Source organism: Vombatus ursinus, unplaced genomic scaffold, assembly GCF_900497805.2.
Source record: "Vombatus ursinus unplaced genomic scaffold, bare-nosed wombat genome assembly UNPS02014973.1, whole genome shotgun sequence".
Lineage (NCBI taxonomy): Eukaryota > Metazoa > Chordata > Mammalia > Diprotodontia > Vombatidae > Vombatus > Vombatus ursinus.
The window spans coordinates 19,994,753-20,012,893 of NW_020954751.1; the positions used below are offsets into that span (position 1 = coordinate 19,994,753).

The window sequence follows — 18,141 nt, forward strand, 5'->3', positions numbered from 1 at the left end:
ACAGCTACCAGGTTGCCCCACCACGTCTTTTTTCAAGTTCACCACCACCAGATCCTTTAGCCAATCCTCACAGGACATGATTGGAAGAAGCCATTTAGCCTCATCTACACCATGCAAGAACTCACAACATCCCCCAATGAATGGCCAGATAATTTGTCTATATGATTTTGTGCTTCTGTCCCTCCTCTCAACTTTATACCCAGCTTTGGTGATTTACTCACTGTATTAATTTTTCTGGGAAGAGGCACTGGTGTCTCTGGCAGCGTGGGTGTTAGGTCATTGGAATCTTCTGATGCTTGCTTTTGGAGAGTCTCTCGAGACTGGACATTTGGAGAGAGATCCGTAGTGTGGAGTTTCTGATTTACCTCCAAGGGCTGTGTCTTCGGGGAGCTTTCTCCACCTTGAGATTTAGCCAGCAAGTCTCCTAATTGTGGCTTTGGGGGCAGGTCTTTTATTTGTGGTTTTGGAGGTAAGTCTGAGAGTTGTGGCTTGGGTGGCAAATCTCCAAGTTGAGGCTTTGGGGGCAGTTCTCCTGGTTTAGGGGGCAAATCTCCAATCTGAGGTTTAGGGCCCAATTCTGCAGGCTGAGGTTTGGGAGGCAGATCTCCAGGTTGTGGCTTCTGTGGGAGCTCCAGGGGCTGGGGTGATTTCTGAAAGATTTCTGGGGGGACAGTGGATTTATCTATGGAAAGATGATGGCTGGTTTCGATTTTCCTTAATGCCACTGATCAAAGTAAACAACAAACAGAGAATTGGTCTTTTAATATTACATCATACAAGGCAATCCTAATTTCTACCTATCCCATTTATCTTAAAAGGCACCCACACTCTAAATAGCATTTCTCTAAGTTGAGCAATTGGTACTGGGACATCTCCAAAGGGAAGTGAATGTACAAATCCTGACTGAGGTGTGTTTTTTAAAGGTAAAACCCCCGAAGCTTGGAAGGCATCCAGTTGATAATCCAAATGACTTTATAAATAGGTAACAACAAGATGTCCATACTATCTACAGATTTACTGACTGAAATTGAAAATATATATATATTTATATTTTTTTTTAGGCAATTGGGGCTAAGTAACTTGCCCAAGGTCACACAGCTAGTAAGTATCAAGTGTTTGGTCTGAGGCCAGACTTGAACTCAGGTCCTCCTGATTTCAGGGCCGGTGCTCTATCCGTGTGCCACCTAGCTGCCCCTATTTGTTTGTTTTTTCTTTTATTAATTTATTTTGATTTATCAACAATCATTTCCATATGCTTTTGAGTTTAAAATTTTTCTCCCCTTTCTTCTGCGCCACCGTCCCCAAGATGGCACACAATCTGATATAGGCTATACATACACATTCCTATTAAACATATTTTCACATTAGTCATGTAGTAAGTAAGAATTACAACCAATAGGAGGAACCACCAGAAAGAGGAAACAAAACTCAACAGAAGAAAAAAAAAATAGCAAATAGTATGCTTCGATCTGCATTCAAACTCCATAGTTCTTTCTTTGGATGTGGATAGCATTTTCCATCACAAGGCCTTTGGAGATGTCTTGGATCCTAGTATTGCTGGGAAGGGTTAAGTCTATCAATATTAGTCATCGCATAATGTGGCTGTTATTCTGTACAATGTTCTCTTGGTTCTGCTCACTTCACTCAGCATCAGACCATACAAGTATAAAGGTATATTTGTTGACTGATTAGGAGATGATATTGTAAGTTGAGAGACAAGACAAAAACAAAAACAATTCTGTCTATTTCAAACATCTAACTTGTTAATATTTTACCCAATTTGGGTTTTATACTTTGGAATCATGGTTGGTCATTCATTGATCAGAGTTCTTAAGACATTCAAAGTTGTTTTTTTTTTTTTTAAGTATCGTTGTTATTCTATAAATTATTCTGGCAGCTAGGTGGTACAGTGGATAGACTGCAGAGCCTAGAGTCAGGAAGACTCAACTTCCTGAGTTCAAATTTGGCTTCAGACACTTACTAGCTGCGTGACTCTGGGCAAGTCATTTAACCTTGTTTGCCTCAGTTTTCTCATCTGTAAAATGATCTGGAGAAGGAAATGGCAAACCACTCCAGCATCTCTGCTAAAGAAAACTCCAAAAGTGGTCACGAAAAGTTGGATACCACTGAGAAATGAATGAATGAACAACAAATTGTTCTACTTTTGCTCACTTCATTCTGTATTAGTTTATACAAGTTTTTACATTTTGCTCTGAACCCATCCCTTTCATCATTTCTTACGGCACAATAGTACTACATACATTACATTTACATGCCATACTTTCTTCAGCCATTCCCTAATAGATGGGTACTCTTTTAGTTTCCAGTTCTTTGCTACCCAAAAAGAGCTGCTATAAGAATTTTTGTACATGTGGGTCCTTCCTTTCTTTCTTTGGATGGAAAAACCTCTGAGAAGTCCTGGTTGGGGGAAGCAGGGAAGACAGGAGAAAGGAAACTGGATCTATGACTTGATTACTGAATGGAATCTTTAACTACCAGGTGCTGCTTCTGGATAGGCAAGCACCTGGCTCAGGCACTTCTCTGTGGTTCCTATCCCTGGTTCTATTTTCATTCTCCTGACTTGCATAGTCACAACATGCATATCATTCTAGTCATTTGTTACAAGGAATCTGTAGAGGGAAGGTGGAAAGAGAGAAAAACAGACTTTTAAAAATTGGTAAAATAAAAGAAAACATAAAAAAAATGAAGAGAAGAAAGGCCACAAAAGTCAAATAAGCAGGATAGCTTTGAAAGCTACAGGTTGATTTTATGATACACTTACAATGAAAAGCAAGTTGTGTATAATAGAGACTCGCAGTTTTACGTACAATCCTTTTTTCATTCTGTTATGCATATGCAAATGACAATTCTATTTGGTGTTTGATAAGTTCAAAATAAAAACAAAGATTATTTTAAAAAAATTAAACATAGGTAGGAATTCAACAGATAAAGAGAGAAGAAATAGCAAGATGAAGAAAAAATAAAGTTTTTCCTAAAATGGAAGATGAAAGAATGACATTTCCATTCCCCTGAGATTTCTTTGTGTTCTCACTTTTCAAAAATTTATATATTTATTTATTTATTTTTGTGAAACAATTGGGGTCAAGTGACCTGCCCAGGTCACAAAGCTAGTAAGTGTCAAGTGTCTGAGGTTGGATTTGAACTCAGGTCCTCCTGATTCCAAAGCCGGTGCTCTATCCACTGCACCACCTACCTGCCCCTGTCCTCACTTTTCTTAAGGACTGAATTCTGAGTCTAATTCAATTCAATGCACCTAGGATTTAGAAGCCTAATGATGATGATAGTAACAACAACAATAAAAAGTAACTGCTCACATTTTTGTTACTGTTTTCAGATCTACAGAGCAATTTTCTCATAGCAATCCTGTGAGGCAGGTAATATCAGACAGTATTCCCATTTCACAAATGAGAAAACTCTGGTTCAGATGGTGAAGTTAGTTGCTCCAGCATCAGATAACAATAATATTAATAATAATGACACTAAGAACCGTCAAATTTATATAGCACTTTAAAGTTTACCAAGTGCTCTCATGTATATTACATCACTTGAACCTCACAACAACCCTGAGAGGTAAGTACTAAGGGTATTCTTATCTCCATTTTACAGATGATGAAACAGGCTCAAAGAGATTAGAACCTGCCCAGGGTCACACAGGTAATAAGAAATTTCAGTATTCTTTCTATGATAGAATGTTATTTTTAGGAACACTAAAAGGGTTAAAGAGTCCAGGGATATCTTTACCTTATCTACCTATTTCTCTCTTTTTATCTATCTGTATCACCTCTCTGTTTATCTAAAATTTCTGGCATCAAGGAGTTTTCAATTTTTTAAAACAAACATTACTTAATAAAATGCTAATATTATCTTCCTGCCTTATTCCACCTTTCTGATGTTTATAAGTTTTCACCATCTGTTTGAAGAAGAACTCTCTTGTCCACGTCCACCTAAAGGATATTGTTAGCTTTGGGGAAATTGAAGCCAGCAGTCTGGCCTAAAAAGTTCCAGATGTTGTACTGGCTGTATATATTTACATTTTAGGAAAACTTTGTTAAGGTAAGAATCATAGAATCATTCACCAGCTGCACCTAGGTCACCAGCATCAGGAATTCATCTCTTCTGAGAGCCAAAGAATGAACCAAATGTTCTGTCATGATACACACAAAAAGAGACACCTCCCCCCTCCCCTGCTCAAATGAGCTGGGTCTGCAGAATGGTTAACTTTTGTCACCTAGACTTCCAGGACTATTCTTGCTTCTTGATGGCCCCAGTGAAAAGTCTGTTCTGAAAAATCATTCTGAAATTACAAGAGGCCTATCTTTTTGAAGAACCAGGGCAAGTAAAGCAGATGACATATTAGAATGGGGTTACAAAATACTGCTGCAGAAAAGCATACTTTCGATTTCACAAAGTAACTGTAACTTCCTAATTGTAGGGGACTCTTGGTATAAGACAGTTTCTCAGCGGGCAGATCAGAGTCTTCAAAGATAGCTCAATTCAACTGTGCAGAGAGCTATGTTAGGTGCTAGAAATACAAAGACTAAAAACATAGTATCCCCTGTCCTCAAGGAGCTTACATTCTCCTGGGAATATTCGACATTTAGGAGATAACTTGCTCCTTCAAAGGAAAGCTATGGCAAATCTGGACAACACACAGAGGAGTCATCTTGCTGACAAAGATCCATATAGTCAAAGCTATCATTTTTCCAGTGGTAATATATGGCTGTGGGAGTTGGACTATAAGGAAATCTGAGCACTGCAGAATTGACTCTTCCCAATTGTGGTGCTAGAGAAGACTTCAGAGAGTGCCATGGACAGCAAGGAGATCAAATCAGTCAATACTTAAAGAAATTAACTATTCATTAGAAGGACAAATACTGAAGCTGAATTTGGCCATATAATAAGAAGACAGCACTTATTGGAAAAGACTCTGATGCTGGAAAAAACTGAAGGCAAAAGAAGTAGGGGATGGCAGAAGATGAGATGGAGAGTGTCATGGAAGCAATGAACACGAGCTTAGACTTCAGGAGATAGTGGAGGACGGAAGGGCCTGGTGTGTTATGGTCCATGGGGTCATGAAAAGTCAGACACGAATGAGCAAAGGAATAATGCAAAGTCATAAAATGCAATGTAAATGCAAAGTTATAAAAATTATTTCACAAAATATAGAGCTCTAGCAACAGATAATCATGAAAAGTGTTAGGGAGATGCATGAGGCAAATAGATTTTAAATGGTTTGTCCAACATCACGTAGCAAGTAAATGTCAGAGTCTGGATTTGAACCTGGGTTTTTCTTGATTCCAAGCCCAGAATTCTACTGATATGGCATGTTGCCAATTGTGAAGCATATTTTAGAAAAGAAAAGTAACATTAATAACTTTAAATAGCTCATTTGAAGCAAGGATTTAATTTTCTCTCTAAAAATGAATCAAAAGGATGTTAAAAATGAACCAAAAGGATATTAAAATCACAGTGATGATGTGTGGGGTGGAAGAGGGTGGAAAATTGGACAAGCAGTCAGAGCACATAATAGCTTCAGATGTATCTGTACTTAGAATTGAATCTGTAGTCGTAGTGCTAGGTTATAGGGACTGTGACTTCTTTTTTTTTTTTTTTTTTTGCTTTTTGGTGAGGCAATTGGGGTTAAGTGACTTGTCCAGGGTCACACATCTAGTAAGTGTTAAGTGTCTGAACCTAGATTTGAACTCAGGTCCTTCTGACTCCAAGGCCGGAGCTCTATCTACTGCACTACTTAGCTGCCCTGGTACTGTATGTTCTTAAGCTCTTTCTCCTTTTATACTCTGCCTCAGTGGCTCATAGATTTCTATTGCCCACAATACAGTCTAGAAGCTTGAAATCTATTATCTCTTCATCACTTAATGATCTTTGATTTTATCTGTATGGGTGGATCCTTTGACAATGCACACTATGACCCTTCATGAATTACTGTGGCTGAAAAATTCATCACTTGGATCACCTTCTGCTGATAAGCTTGATCTGAAGATACTTCAGCTGAGTTGGACCTGGCACTGTGTTCTGGTAGAAGCCTTCATGCCCTGACTATAGATCATAGGGAAGGGTCCTTTGAGATCACTTTGTTCAATCCTCTTATTCTATACACATGGAAACTGGGGCCCGACGAGGTTAAGTGTCTTGGTCCCTATTCCACTTTCCATAAGAAAGTGACAGAACTAATAATTAAAGAAATGCAAATTGGGGCAGCTAGGTGGTGCAGTGGATAGAGCTCCAGCCTTGGAGTCAGGAGGACCTGAGTTCAAATTCGGCCTCAGACACATGACACTTACTAACTGTGTGACCCTGGGCAAGTCACTTAACCCCAATTGCCTCACCAAAAAAAAAAAAAAAAAAAAAAAAGCAAATTAACTTCGAGATTGATGGAACAGACACAAAAGAGAAACCACAAGCAAGATGTTCATGAGTGAAAGCTTTCCAGCTTCTTTGTAAGGGCAACTTTTTGGATATAGGTAAACATCTAGATAAACACTGGAAGGCTAGGAAGAACACCGTACTTGGAGTCCAGATATTTGGTTTGGCTCTAACACCTGTATGACTCTGAGCAAGTTACTTAATCTGTCTAGGGAAGGTATTTAAATCTCTTTGAGCTTGTTTACTCATCTGTAAAATGGACACTTTAATGCCTATACTACCTACCTACATATCTCACATGTTAGGTATAAGGAAAGCATTTTGCATGACTTAAAAGCATTATATAAATGTGAGCTATTGCTTTTACCATTCATTATTATCATGGGGCAAACAGCTCCTTTTATTTCCACTGAGACAGAGTCAATAGCATTGGCACCTTGTATGTGGTTTTCTTTTGTAGTTCCTTCCTTCCCACACTGCTGAAGTTGGGGCCTACCTGGCTTCTCAAATCACTACAAATTGTTAGAATGTTCTAAGACCAGCACTCCCACAGCACCACTTTCAAAAATGAGACTGGAATGTTACTCTTTCAAATGGAAAATTTGCTCTATAAGGGGAAGACAGTTTGGCAGAGGATTTGACAACCCTCACTCAGTTCAAGATAGAGGTAGCATTTTACGTAGCACCTTCTTTTTTTGGGACAACATGTATACTTATTATACATGGGTAACATTGCCTTGTAAGAAATGTAAATATGGCTACCAAAACAAAAGCCTTTATATCTTTTTTTTAGTGAGACAATTGGGTTAAGTCACATGCTCAGTGTCACACAGCTAGTGAGTGTCAAGTGTCTGAAGCTGGATTTGAACTCAGGTCCTCCTGACTCCAAGGTGGGAGCTCTATCCATTGTGCCACCTAGCTGCCCCAAAAGCCTTTACATCTTAACAGGAAATCCTAACACTTGAGAAAGGGACCAAAATTCAACTGTGAGGGATGATTTGTGTGTGGTTCTAAAACTTAATAATAATAAAAAAAACAACAAACCATTATACTCTTCCTTCTAACTGCCCTATCTTTCTGTCTGCTGATTTCCTACTCATTCATCAAGGCCAAAAGCTACCTCCTCTGAGAAGCCTTTTGAGAATGCTGGACCTTGAGTCAGGAAGACTAGAATTCAGATACTCCCTCTGAAACTCACTGCCTGTGCAACCATAGGCAACTCATTTAACACCATGAGCCTTAGTTTTCCTATTTAAAAAAAAGGAGATAATCCCTATAGTGCCTACCCTGTAGAGCTATTGTGTTACTCAAATAAGAAAATGCATGTAAAGTGCTTTGCAAACTTAAAGGGCCATATAAATGTAAGTCTTGGTTTTTTTTAACCTCTTCTTAATATGTCTGGTTTCATGTCCTCATTCATCCAACAGACATTTATTCAGAGCCTGTGTATAAAATATAATACTAAGTGGAACTGAAGTGATATCCTCATGGAGCTTTTGATGAATGCTCATGTTGGAGTGAGAAGAAAAAAAAAAGCAGGCAGTTGAGAGATATTGTTGGATTAGAGATATTGCTAAGAATTTAGTACCTGACTCAATGCAGGTGAAGAGATACTAAGAAGAGTAAAATTCTAAAGTTTCTAGCCTGGCAAGCTGGGTGAATGCTAGTGCTACTTAAAAAAAAAAAGAAGTAAAAAAGAAGAGTTGATTTTAAGAAAAAATAACCTACGTTCTGTTCTCAGCATGATGAATTTTACCTTACAGTTTGGAAAAAAGAGGTAAACAGAACCATGGATGGCAATATTTGTGCATCCTTCCCCAAACAATTACCTTTTAGTAATTGTGCTGGGATGGCAAGTCAGACAATAAACATTTATTAAGCACCTACTATGCATCAGGCACTGTGCTAAACATTGGGGATATAAATAGGCAAAAGACAATTCCTTACTCTCAAGGAGCTCACAACCAAATGAGGGAGAAAACAAACAAACAAGTATATACAAATAAGCTACGTAAAAGATAAACAGGAAATAATTAAAAGAGAGAAGGCACTAGAATTAAGCGGGACTGGGAAAGGCTTCCCACAGAAGGTGGGATTTTAGTTGGGACTTAAGAGAAGTCAGGGAGGTCAGTAGTCAATGTAGAGGAGGAATAGTGCTGCAGACATGGTGGACAGTTTGAGAAAATGCCCAGAACTGTGAGATGAAGTGTCTATTTGAAGAATATGTGGTAGGGAGTAATGTGTAAGAACAATGGGAAGGTAGTGTGACGATAGGTTATGAAGGGTTTTGAATGCCAAACAGAGCATTTTATATTTGTTCCTGAAGACAACAGGGAGCCACTGGAGTTTGTAAAGAGCGGGTGGTGGGAGGGGGGATTGACATGATTGGACCTGTGCTTTAGGAAAATTACTTTAGTGATTGAATGGAGGATGGATTGGAGTGAGGAGACTGAAGACAAGCAGATCCACTGGCAGGCAGACCCACCAGCAGGCTACAATAATCTAGGTGTGAGGTGATAAGGACGTGTATCACGATGGTAGCAATGTCAGGAGAGAAGGATGATCATACAGACTTGAAAAAGGCAAGCCTTACCTTTTTGAGGTAGTTTCGGAAGAACTCTTGGACCAAGGGCAGTCTTTGCAGAGCCAGTACTGATAAATAAATAAGAATCATTATGACCTCAACCAGTTACAATATTAATAGCGAAGTTATTATTCAAGGATCTCATAGCACTTTACAGACTAACCAATTATACCAATGTTCCTATAATAGAAGACAAGCATAAATCCCTATTTTATGTGGATGGAGAATAACAGGTAGGATTGCAAACAAAAAATAAAGCATCACATCCGGGACCATTTTCCAGAGTTGGTCAAAGGAGTTTAATTTTCCTTTCCTTCCCTTGCTCCCTCCTTCCCTGTCTCTTGGCTAAAGTTGAAATCACCAGGGAATCCCCCAAAGACTAAAGTAGGAGATACTACCCACAAACTCAATAATTAGCATCTAAAGGATCAGGAGCCAATGGTTTAGTGACCTCCATTTTACAGGATGGGGAAACCCTATGCGCAGGCAGTGATAGGGTGGCTCACCCAATGCTGTATAGTAAGGCAGCAATGAAAAGACATTTTCCCCTGGTACCCTGGAACACTACAGACCTTAATTTTTAAAAACACCATAAAACTCTTATTTTTCTTTAATAAAAACGGAATAACCATGTTCGACAGACCTCCTAGGAGCTCGGCAAAAGTTTTAACAAAAGCAAAGAGGATCAGCACTGAAGTTTTTTGGGCCAAAGACCCCTTAAGAATGTTCCATTTAAATAGCCATTTTTGTAGTTCTCCCCTCATGTACAAACTTGAGATTTCTTTTCTGGTCACCTTAACTCTATGCAAAAAAAAAAAATCAGGAAAGAAAGAAAAAAGAAAGAAAGAGCAAGAAGCAGGAAAACCTAGTTGCTTATCTTCCTTCAGACAGCTCTTCCTTGTCTTTACTTCTTGTTCCATGCTGACCCCATTCCTCCCTCTTCCCCTACCATTCACCCCCAGGTCTTAATCTCTCTCTGCACCGCCCCTCCCCCAGCAGCTCACTTGAGAATCATACCACACTCTGAGAAACCATGGAAAAAAAGTCTCTGAGATACAATAATCATGAAAGAAGATTAGCAGTAAATAAACACAGGAAGACAGGAGGATTTTCCTTATAACATTTATGGAGTTTGAACTCATAAAATCTTGCTTAGATTCCTTGGCAAGAAAGCGCGTGCAATATTGATTGATATGTTTTATATGTGCAACATCTGCCCATTGACAAAGCTCTAAAAATAGATCTCTTTGGCTTCTGAAAACCCTCATGAACAATTCCCCAGAAGGTCATGCACTCACAGGGGTCTGGGTCACCCCCTGTGCAAAGGGAGTGAGAGGTCAGTTCTTAGGGGGTGAGCAGGAGGCAAAGATCCTAGAAGCTCATGAATCACCACCAGGCTCTGGTTTACAGACCTCCACAGCTCCAGGGAGGCCAAACTCCACTCTGGGCAGTAGGAACGTCTGGCTCATTAAAAGGGATCCTACACAGGCTCTATTTGAAAGAACCTATATTGGAATAAGGTGGGAGAATAGGAAATGGTAATTCTACTATCTACTCTCCATTAAACAATGGTGAGTAATCCAAATGAAAACCCATGTCCCTGCTTCCCTGTCTCAAAGGTTCCTGTCTCAAAATATACATTTTTGGCAGCTAGCTTTTGAACTAATTCCCCTTTCTGGGCCTCAAGGCACTGAACCAGATGCTCTCTAGAGTATATCCACCTCTAATATTGTATGGTTCTAACAAACACCACTTTTACGGTGCTATGTAACTCACAGGGGTGGGGAACCTGTGGCCTCAAGTGGCCCTCTAAGTCCTTAAGTGAGGCCAGTCTGGATTCAGTCATAGGGCCACATGTGGCCTCAAGACCACAGGTTCCCCACTCCTGAACAGTCTAGACTTTCAAAAGAAAAACTTTTGAATTAGGAGTTTCAAATGCTTTGGAAACCTCCCTGGACGTGTTCTGCTCCTGAGTTCTGTTCCTTCCCTAAACTCCTTCCTGAACAATGGAGTGAATAGAGAGTGATTGCAATATCTTAATCTAATTTGAAAGTCTGAAAATGGTGGTAACAATTTTTTTATATCTACTGGATATTTCATGAAATCTCTTGGCCTCAATTCCTTTATTTGTCAAATGGTATTGGCTCTGGCATGCTATCAATTCCATTAAACACAACTGTATGAAAACAGTAGAATACTGAGTATCAAACATCAACTTACCTTGATTGCTGGGACATTCCTTCAAACTTGTTTGTGGTTTTACTAGAAGATGATGGACCCATGTCATTACCTAAGGAGAAGAAAAACAGTTGTCGGACTATGGCTAACTAGACTGGACTCCTTCTTCCAGAGAGAGAAGCATCATCAACTGGGCAGCCACAGACACAATGCCTGCGTTCAGCCCTTAAACCAAAGTACTTCAGCCAACCCCATATTCACAAAGTGCCTAGGGTCTGCTTTCCCTAGATTGATGCATGTGAAAACATTTCCAGCTTCTTTTTGTGCTCCTGAATATAAAAGAGAGCCAAGCCCAACCACTGCCACCACCCAGACCACACTCATCATTCTGGCCTCCTTGTCCTGTACGCCTTGATTGGGCCACACTGGTCTTTTCCCCATCACTCACTCGTGATAAGCCATCTCTGTCTTCTGGGCCTTTGGCCTGGCTGGGCTACCATGCCTACAACGTACTTTCTCCTTAACTCCACTTCACAGAGGCCCATTCAAGACTCAGCTCAAGTACCACCTTCTGCAAGAAATCTCTCCTGATCCTCACAGCTGCCACTGTCTTCCCTTCTAAATTTATTGATGCTGTTGTTGTTCAGTTGTGTCTGACTCTTTTTGACCTTGTGGACCATATTGTCCATCAAGTGTTTAATTTTTAATTAAAATATTTTCCCATTTATTTTATTTTTAATTTATGGAATAAAACAAGCATTTCCATAACATAGTATAACAAAAAAGGATGACTGTACATGAAAGTGCAAATTATATACAACTTGTTATTCCTTTTAAATATATAATAAAGTTATCATGTAAATTTCTTGTTTTTTTCCCCTTCCCTCCTTTCCCCCCTACCCTAGGGATGGCTACCGTCAGATACAACTATGGCAAAGATACTAAAGTGGTTTGCCATTTCCTTCTCTAGTGGATTAAGGCAAACAGAGGTTAAGTAACTTTCCCAGGGTCACACAGGCCACATTTGAATTCAGGTCTTCCTGACTCCAGGCCCAGCACTCTAACCACTGACCCACCTAGCTACCTCCCTTCTAAACTACTTTGTATCTAGCCACTTTGTGTGTGTGTGTGTTAAATGCTAGCTTTCATTGGTATTTATATATGTACATATATGTACACACATATGTGTATATATATATAAATACCAATGATAGCTAGCATTTCTATAACATTTAAAGTTTGCGAAGTGCTGTACATATATCATCTCATTTGATCCTCACAACAATCCTGGGAGGTAGTAATAATAGTACTATTATTATCCCCATTTTATAGATAAGGAAACTGAGGCAAACATGTTAAATGATGTGTCCAGGGTCACACAGCTAGAAAGAATCTGATGAGGGATTTGAACTCAGATATTCCTGACTCCAAGTACAGCTCTTACCAAGTTTGCTACCTTGCTACCTACATATGTGTATAACTAAAGCTTAAAATCACACTAAAACACACGGGACATTCATAGGGATATGTGTGTGTGTACAGGTGTATATACATATACATATACATACATACATACATATATATACATATATATGTATGAAGGAAAGAAATAAGCATTTAATAAGCACCCACTATGTACCAGGCACTATGCTAGGTACTTTATAAATATTATCTCATTTGATCGTCATAAAAACCCTGGAAGGTATATACTATTATCATCCTTGTTTTACAGATTAGGAAACTGAGGCTGAGGGAGGTTAAGCGATTTGTCCAGGGTCACACAGCTAATGAATATTTGAGACTATATCTGAACTCAGATTTTCTTGATGTCAGGCCCAGTATTCTATCCACAGTGCCATCTCATATAATATGTGTGATATTAAATCATACAGCATAAATATAAGTTCATAAATGCATAAACACAGAGGTTCATAAATATTTGCAGTTTCATGTACAATATTAACCTGTGTGTTTATGCATTTATGAATATGTATATCTACCTATGTCTCTATACATTTATGATTTTTATATCTACATGTCCCATCCCGTTCCGTTCCCCACCCACCACCCCTCTCACCCCCGCTAGCATGAAAGCTCTTTGGGAATAGGGACTATTTCTTTCTTTTTACTTGTATCCCCAGTACCTGGCAGGTAGCAGGTGCTTAATAAATACTTGTTGATTGATTGATTGATGTGTATATACCCTTAGGGGACTCTGTAGTTAAGAGAGTGTGGGGCTGTATTTCTTTGCCTTGAGATCTAGAACTGTACTAAACCACTGATGTAAGAAATTTCATCTTCAAGCAGAAAATGAAAACACAAGGATAGGGGATTTGGCAAATGCAACAGGTAACTTCCTCAGTGTTCTTCATCTATATTTAAATATTACAGTCCAACAACAGTCTGTTTTCTAGCTCCAAGGAGGAAAATATTAAGTATTTTGTTGGGATAAGATTATGACATTGTTTTATGTGTTATTGCAAGTATTTGGGGACGTAGGAAAACATTTTCACATCTACTTAAATAATGTGATATGAAATAATAAATTCTATTAAAAATAAACAATGTGCTATTTTTTGGGTACAGAGTAAGTGTCTTTCCACTAAAGTTGGTGGCTGACTCACAGACTGTCAATTATAGACAAACAGGGAAAAAACACTCATATTTCTATATTGACTTCAAGTACTTCTTCATGACAACCTTGCACATAGTGCAAGGACTGCTCTCTTCTTTTTATAGATGAGAAAACTAAGGCTTCATGAAATTAAATGACTTGGGGAAGGTGATACATAATACAGCTAGCAAGTAGCAGAGCCAAAATTTGAGTCCATTTTCCTTGATTCCAAATCCAGTGTCTAAATCAAGGCAAGTCAATAAGCATTCATTAAGTGGCCACTAAATACCATACATGGTTTAAAGCCCTGGGAATACAAAGGCAAAAACAGCCTCTACTCTCAAGGAGCTCACAAAGAAAACGACATGCAAGCCATCTTATATAAACAAAATATACACATAAGATCAATTGGAGTTAATCTCTGAGGGAAGGCACTATGATTAAGGAGGTCTGGGAAAGACTTCCACTATGTAGTAGGACTTGAACTGGGACTTGATGAAAGTCAGTCATGGTCCTTGCCCCAGGTTGTTTACAATCCAGTTCTACTGTCCTCATTTGAATGTCTTTTTACCCCCATGGCCAGCTGTCCAACACGGACACCCAGCTTCCTTCAGCACCACTTAGCATCTTGGTGGGGCTGGGGTGAGGTGAGGAGGCTTAGAGCTGAGTCACCAGAGGGCTAGGAACTAGGTACTTAGGTAGTATAGTGGACAGAGCACTGGGCTTGTTTGGCATTAGGAAGACCTTAATTCTAATCTGGTCTCAGACACTTACCAGCAAGACTCAACTGCTGTCTGCCTCATTTTCCTCATCTATAAAATGCATAACAATGGTATCTATCTCCCAGGACTGTTGTGAGATTCAAATAGGGCAATATTTGTAAAGCGCTTTGGAAACCTTAAAGTACTGTATAAATCTATTATTGCGGCTGCTGCTATTGTTGCAATAATAACTATTGTTATTATAGTGACTATATCAAAACCAAGAGTAGATTTTGTTCCTTAATCTAGCTGTGAAGATTTAGGATGTTCCTAATAATCTTCAAATATGAATATAAGATCTCTGGATAGGTCACAAGCAAACTTTGTAGGACTTGTGTGAGATGACTGAATTCTAGAATTCTAGCACATCTACCCCTTTGATTTCATAACAAAAATTGCAGTTGCTTCTAGCACAATTCGTATTAACTTATCCTCCTAGACTTCATTTATTTCTAAAAGAAATGACCAAATGGCTATCCTTTAAGAAACTAAAGCATTACACCAGAGAATTGCCAAATCTTATTTCTGTATACTTAATCAAGCAATCTTTGACAATCAAATTCTTGAAGAAACACTGTGCTGGTGGAATAAAGTTAACGAACATGGAAATTCCCTTCCCAAGGGGAAGATTTTCATCAACCAGTGATTGCTAAACAGGTTTTGTAGGAGGCTAGAAGAAAAAAAAAAATCCAATTGATTCCACCCTACTCATACTTGCCAATGACATCTCTATGACCTCCTATTTATACTTACTGGAGCTACCTATAGAGTTCATGTACAAATTCCCAAAGAAACCTAATCTGGCTATTAAAAAGGGGAAAGTGGACTTCATTCAATTTTATTTCACACCCACCTTCTTCATTTCTCTCAGAAGAAGATCTTGGAAGACATGTGCAGCTTTTTTAATGCTCTGGCATTCTGTTGAAACTGGGAAAGCCTATGAAATGGAACTGGAGAGACTTTCTTTGGAGTGGAAATGGATGGTCAAAACACCTGCATTTTCATCCTGGCTCTATCACTATACTATTAGCTGTGTGACTCTGGGCAAGACACTTTACTCCCCTGAGCTTGAAGTTCATGTTTATCAGATCTGGCTGCCACAGACTTCTAGTCTTCACCTATAAACTACTTATTCGAGGAATGAAGCATTAAGCCATATCTCTGTATTGTTTTTTAAACATGGTCTGTGGCTTCCCCTTGAATTTGATTTAACAACAAAATAAAATAAGAATTTAAAAAGAGTCACAGGTAAGGAGACTGAAGTTCAGAGTAGTCAAGACCTGCCCAATCAGTGTTGGCAGACCAGGTACTAGAATTCATATCTCCTTATTTTGTAGCTCAGTGTTCTTCCCTATCACACAATGCTGTTGCCAGATCTAAATCTTTCTTATACCAACGAATATATTACATTTCAAAAGTGGAAGCAAAATGAACTACTGTTCCAAAAAGTATTACTTAAGCTATTTATATTTTTATAAAGGCCCAGAGGCATACTTGGTACCTCTATCAAAAGGTTTGAACTGGATTTCCCCTAAAACAGAGCACAGAATCCAAAAAAACTTTTTTAGGAATGTGCTACTTTCGGGCACTAATGTCTGTAGTAGGAAAAAAAAAAGGTTTGGGATTCTTAACTCAATCTTGCTAGGTAATAATAACAACAATTCATTCATATAGTAATGCTTTTCTCAACAAACAACATAAAAATATCAAATACCATAAATTCATAGAATGTTTTAATTTGTGATATGGATAGATTTCAGGGGGTCCTTATTTGGATGGGAAATTAGTTCCCCCCACTAACCTTTGGCTTCTTTTCTTCTTTTTTTATATTTTGTTTTATTTTGTTTTCAAAAACATTATTTTGAAAAGAGGCCCACAGACTTCACCGACTAACAAAGAGGTCCAAGAGATAAAAAAGATTAAAAACCTCTTCCTTACAGTCCCTTCCAGAGCTCTCTCTCTCTCTCTCTTTCTACCTTGTAAAAGGAATTTTTCATATTTTGAAGGTGTGTATGTGTTTGAGGGTGCATACGTGTATATCTGCTACTGTCTGCCTGCCTGGGGTGGGGAACCTGTGGCCTCAAGGCCACATGTGGCCCCGAGGCCACATGTGGCCCTCTAGGTCCTCAAGTGTGCTCCTTTGATAGAATCCAAACTTAACAGAATAGTCAAAGGGCTGCACTTGAGGACCCAGAGGGCTACCTGTGGCCTCAATGTCAAAGGTTCCCCACCTCTGGCCTATGGCTACATATACCTATTTGTGAATGGTCATATCAGCCCTGTCAAAGTTCAGAAAAACTTCAAAGTCATTCATATCTGCTTGAAAGAGGTTTGTCTTAATCTCCTCTTGTGCTTATGATACTACATTCCATTTGTATATATGTCCTGTTTCCTCACTGGATTTTAAATCTTTGCAGTCCCTCATAATTCTAAGCACACTGCTTAGTATTCAAGTAATTAATAAATGTTTGCTGATTTGAACTACAGGGAGTTTTGAAAAAAGGTTTATCATGAGAGAAATATAGTCCTAGCTCTGTAACAGAGGGTGCTGTTCATGACTAATGTGGAAATGTTTTGCATGACTTCATAATTATAATGGGTATTGTATTTCTTGCCTTCTCAATGGGTAGGGGAGGAGGTAGGGTGAGGGAGAGAATTTGGAAGTGAAAATAAAAGCAAATACACAAACTCAGGGTGGTATTCCTCAGAACAGGCCTTTCTGTGCCTCAATTTTCTGATTTGTAATTTGGACTTATTAATAGGGCTTGAATTACTTGTCTCATGGGGCAATGGTGAAGAAAGCACTTTGTAAATCAAGAAGTATTATGTCCAGGGGAGTACTAGAGGCTGCTCATACCAGTTTTCAAGGGCTGATTATTAAATTTTCAGTGTATTTATACCTTTGAAATCAGCAAAGGCTACAAAATCAGGGCTTGATTTATTATTTTGTTTCTTGTCTAGACATAAGAAAGTGATGGAGAAAATGTCAATAATGCAGATTAAACTTAAACATGAGTTGTGAATTTTCAAAGACCTGGTTGTTAAACACTTACCAGCATGGTACTGGTTATAACTATGAGAGCTATTATTACCTGTTTAAAAAATATTAGCTGACCTTGATACATTACACCACTGTACACTGAACTCTAGAATCCCACATTAGGCTGTTTTAGTAAATAAAAAACAAAAACAAACAAAAAACTTACCCCAAGGAATTGCACCTTTATTCTGGGGACCATGAGGTAATGGGCTTGGAGGATCAGAGAGGGTTCTTTTGTGTCCTGGTGGTGGGGGAGGGGGTCTCTTCTTGGAAAGGGTAGAGCTGCCACTGGGGGGTTGGGTGCCTAGAGGGAGTGTTGAAGGTGGGCCAGTTGGACCTGGGAAAAAAAGAGAAAAGGAAAGGGAAAAAAAAGGGGGGAAAAATAACTCAGTCCAGATCTCCCTGACACACAACCAAATGCTTGAAAATAAACTAAGGACTCATAAGTCAGAACTTTAAACAAAACAGTAAAGGACAGAAAGCAAAAGATCTAACCAGCACAAGGTCTATGAGAATTTCTATCAGTCCAACAAAAAACAGGTTATGGACTTCTTGTTGC

At 38.8% G+C, this 18,141-nt stretch overlaps 1 protein-coding gene across 3 annotated transcripts in view; it reads right to left on the reverse strand.

Annotated features, from left to right (window-relative positions):
* LOC114030650 (arf-GAP with SH3 domain, ANK repeat and PH domain-containing protein 1) overlaps nt 1-18,141 on the reverse strand; it is a 482,413-nt gene that overhangs the window by 9,158 nt on the left and 455,114 nt on the right. For all 3 annotated transcript variants that reach the window (XM_027845496.1, XM_027845498.1, XM_027845497.1), the window contains 4 exons: nt 17,749-17,919; nt 11,210-11,279; nt 8,999-9,057; nt 222-724 (listed from right to left, as the gene is read on the reverse strand). In XM_027845496.1, the coding sequence (XP_027701297.1) occupies nt 222-724; nt 8,999-9,057; nt 11,210-11,279; nt 17,749-17,919 (803 nt within the window). The remainder of the gene's footprint in view (nt 1-221; nt 725-8,998; nt 9,058-11,209; nt 11,280-17,748; nt 17,920-18,141) is intronic.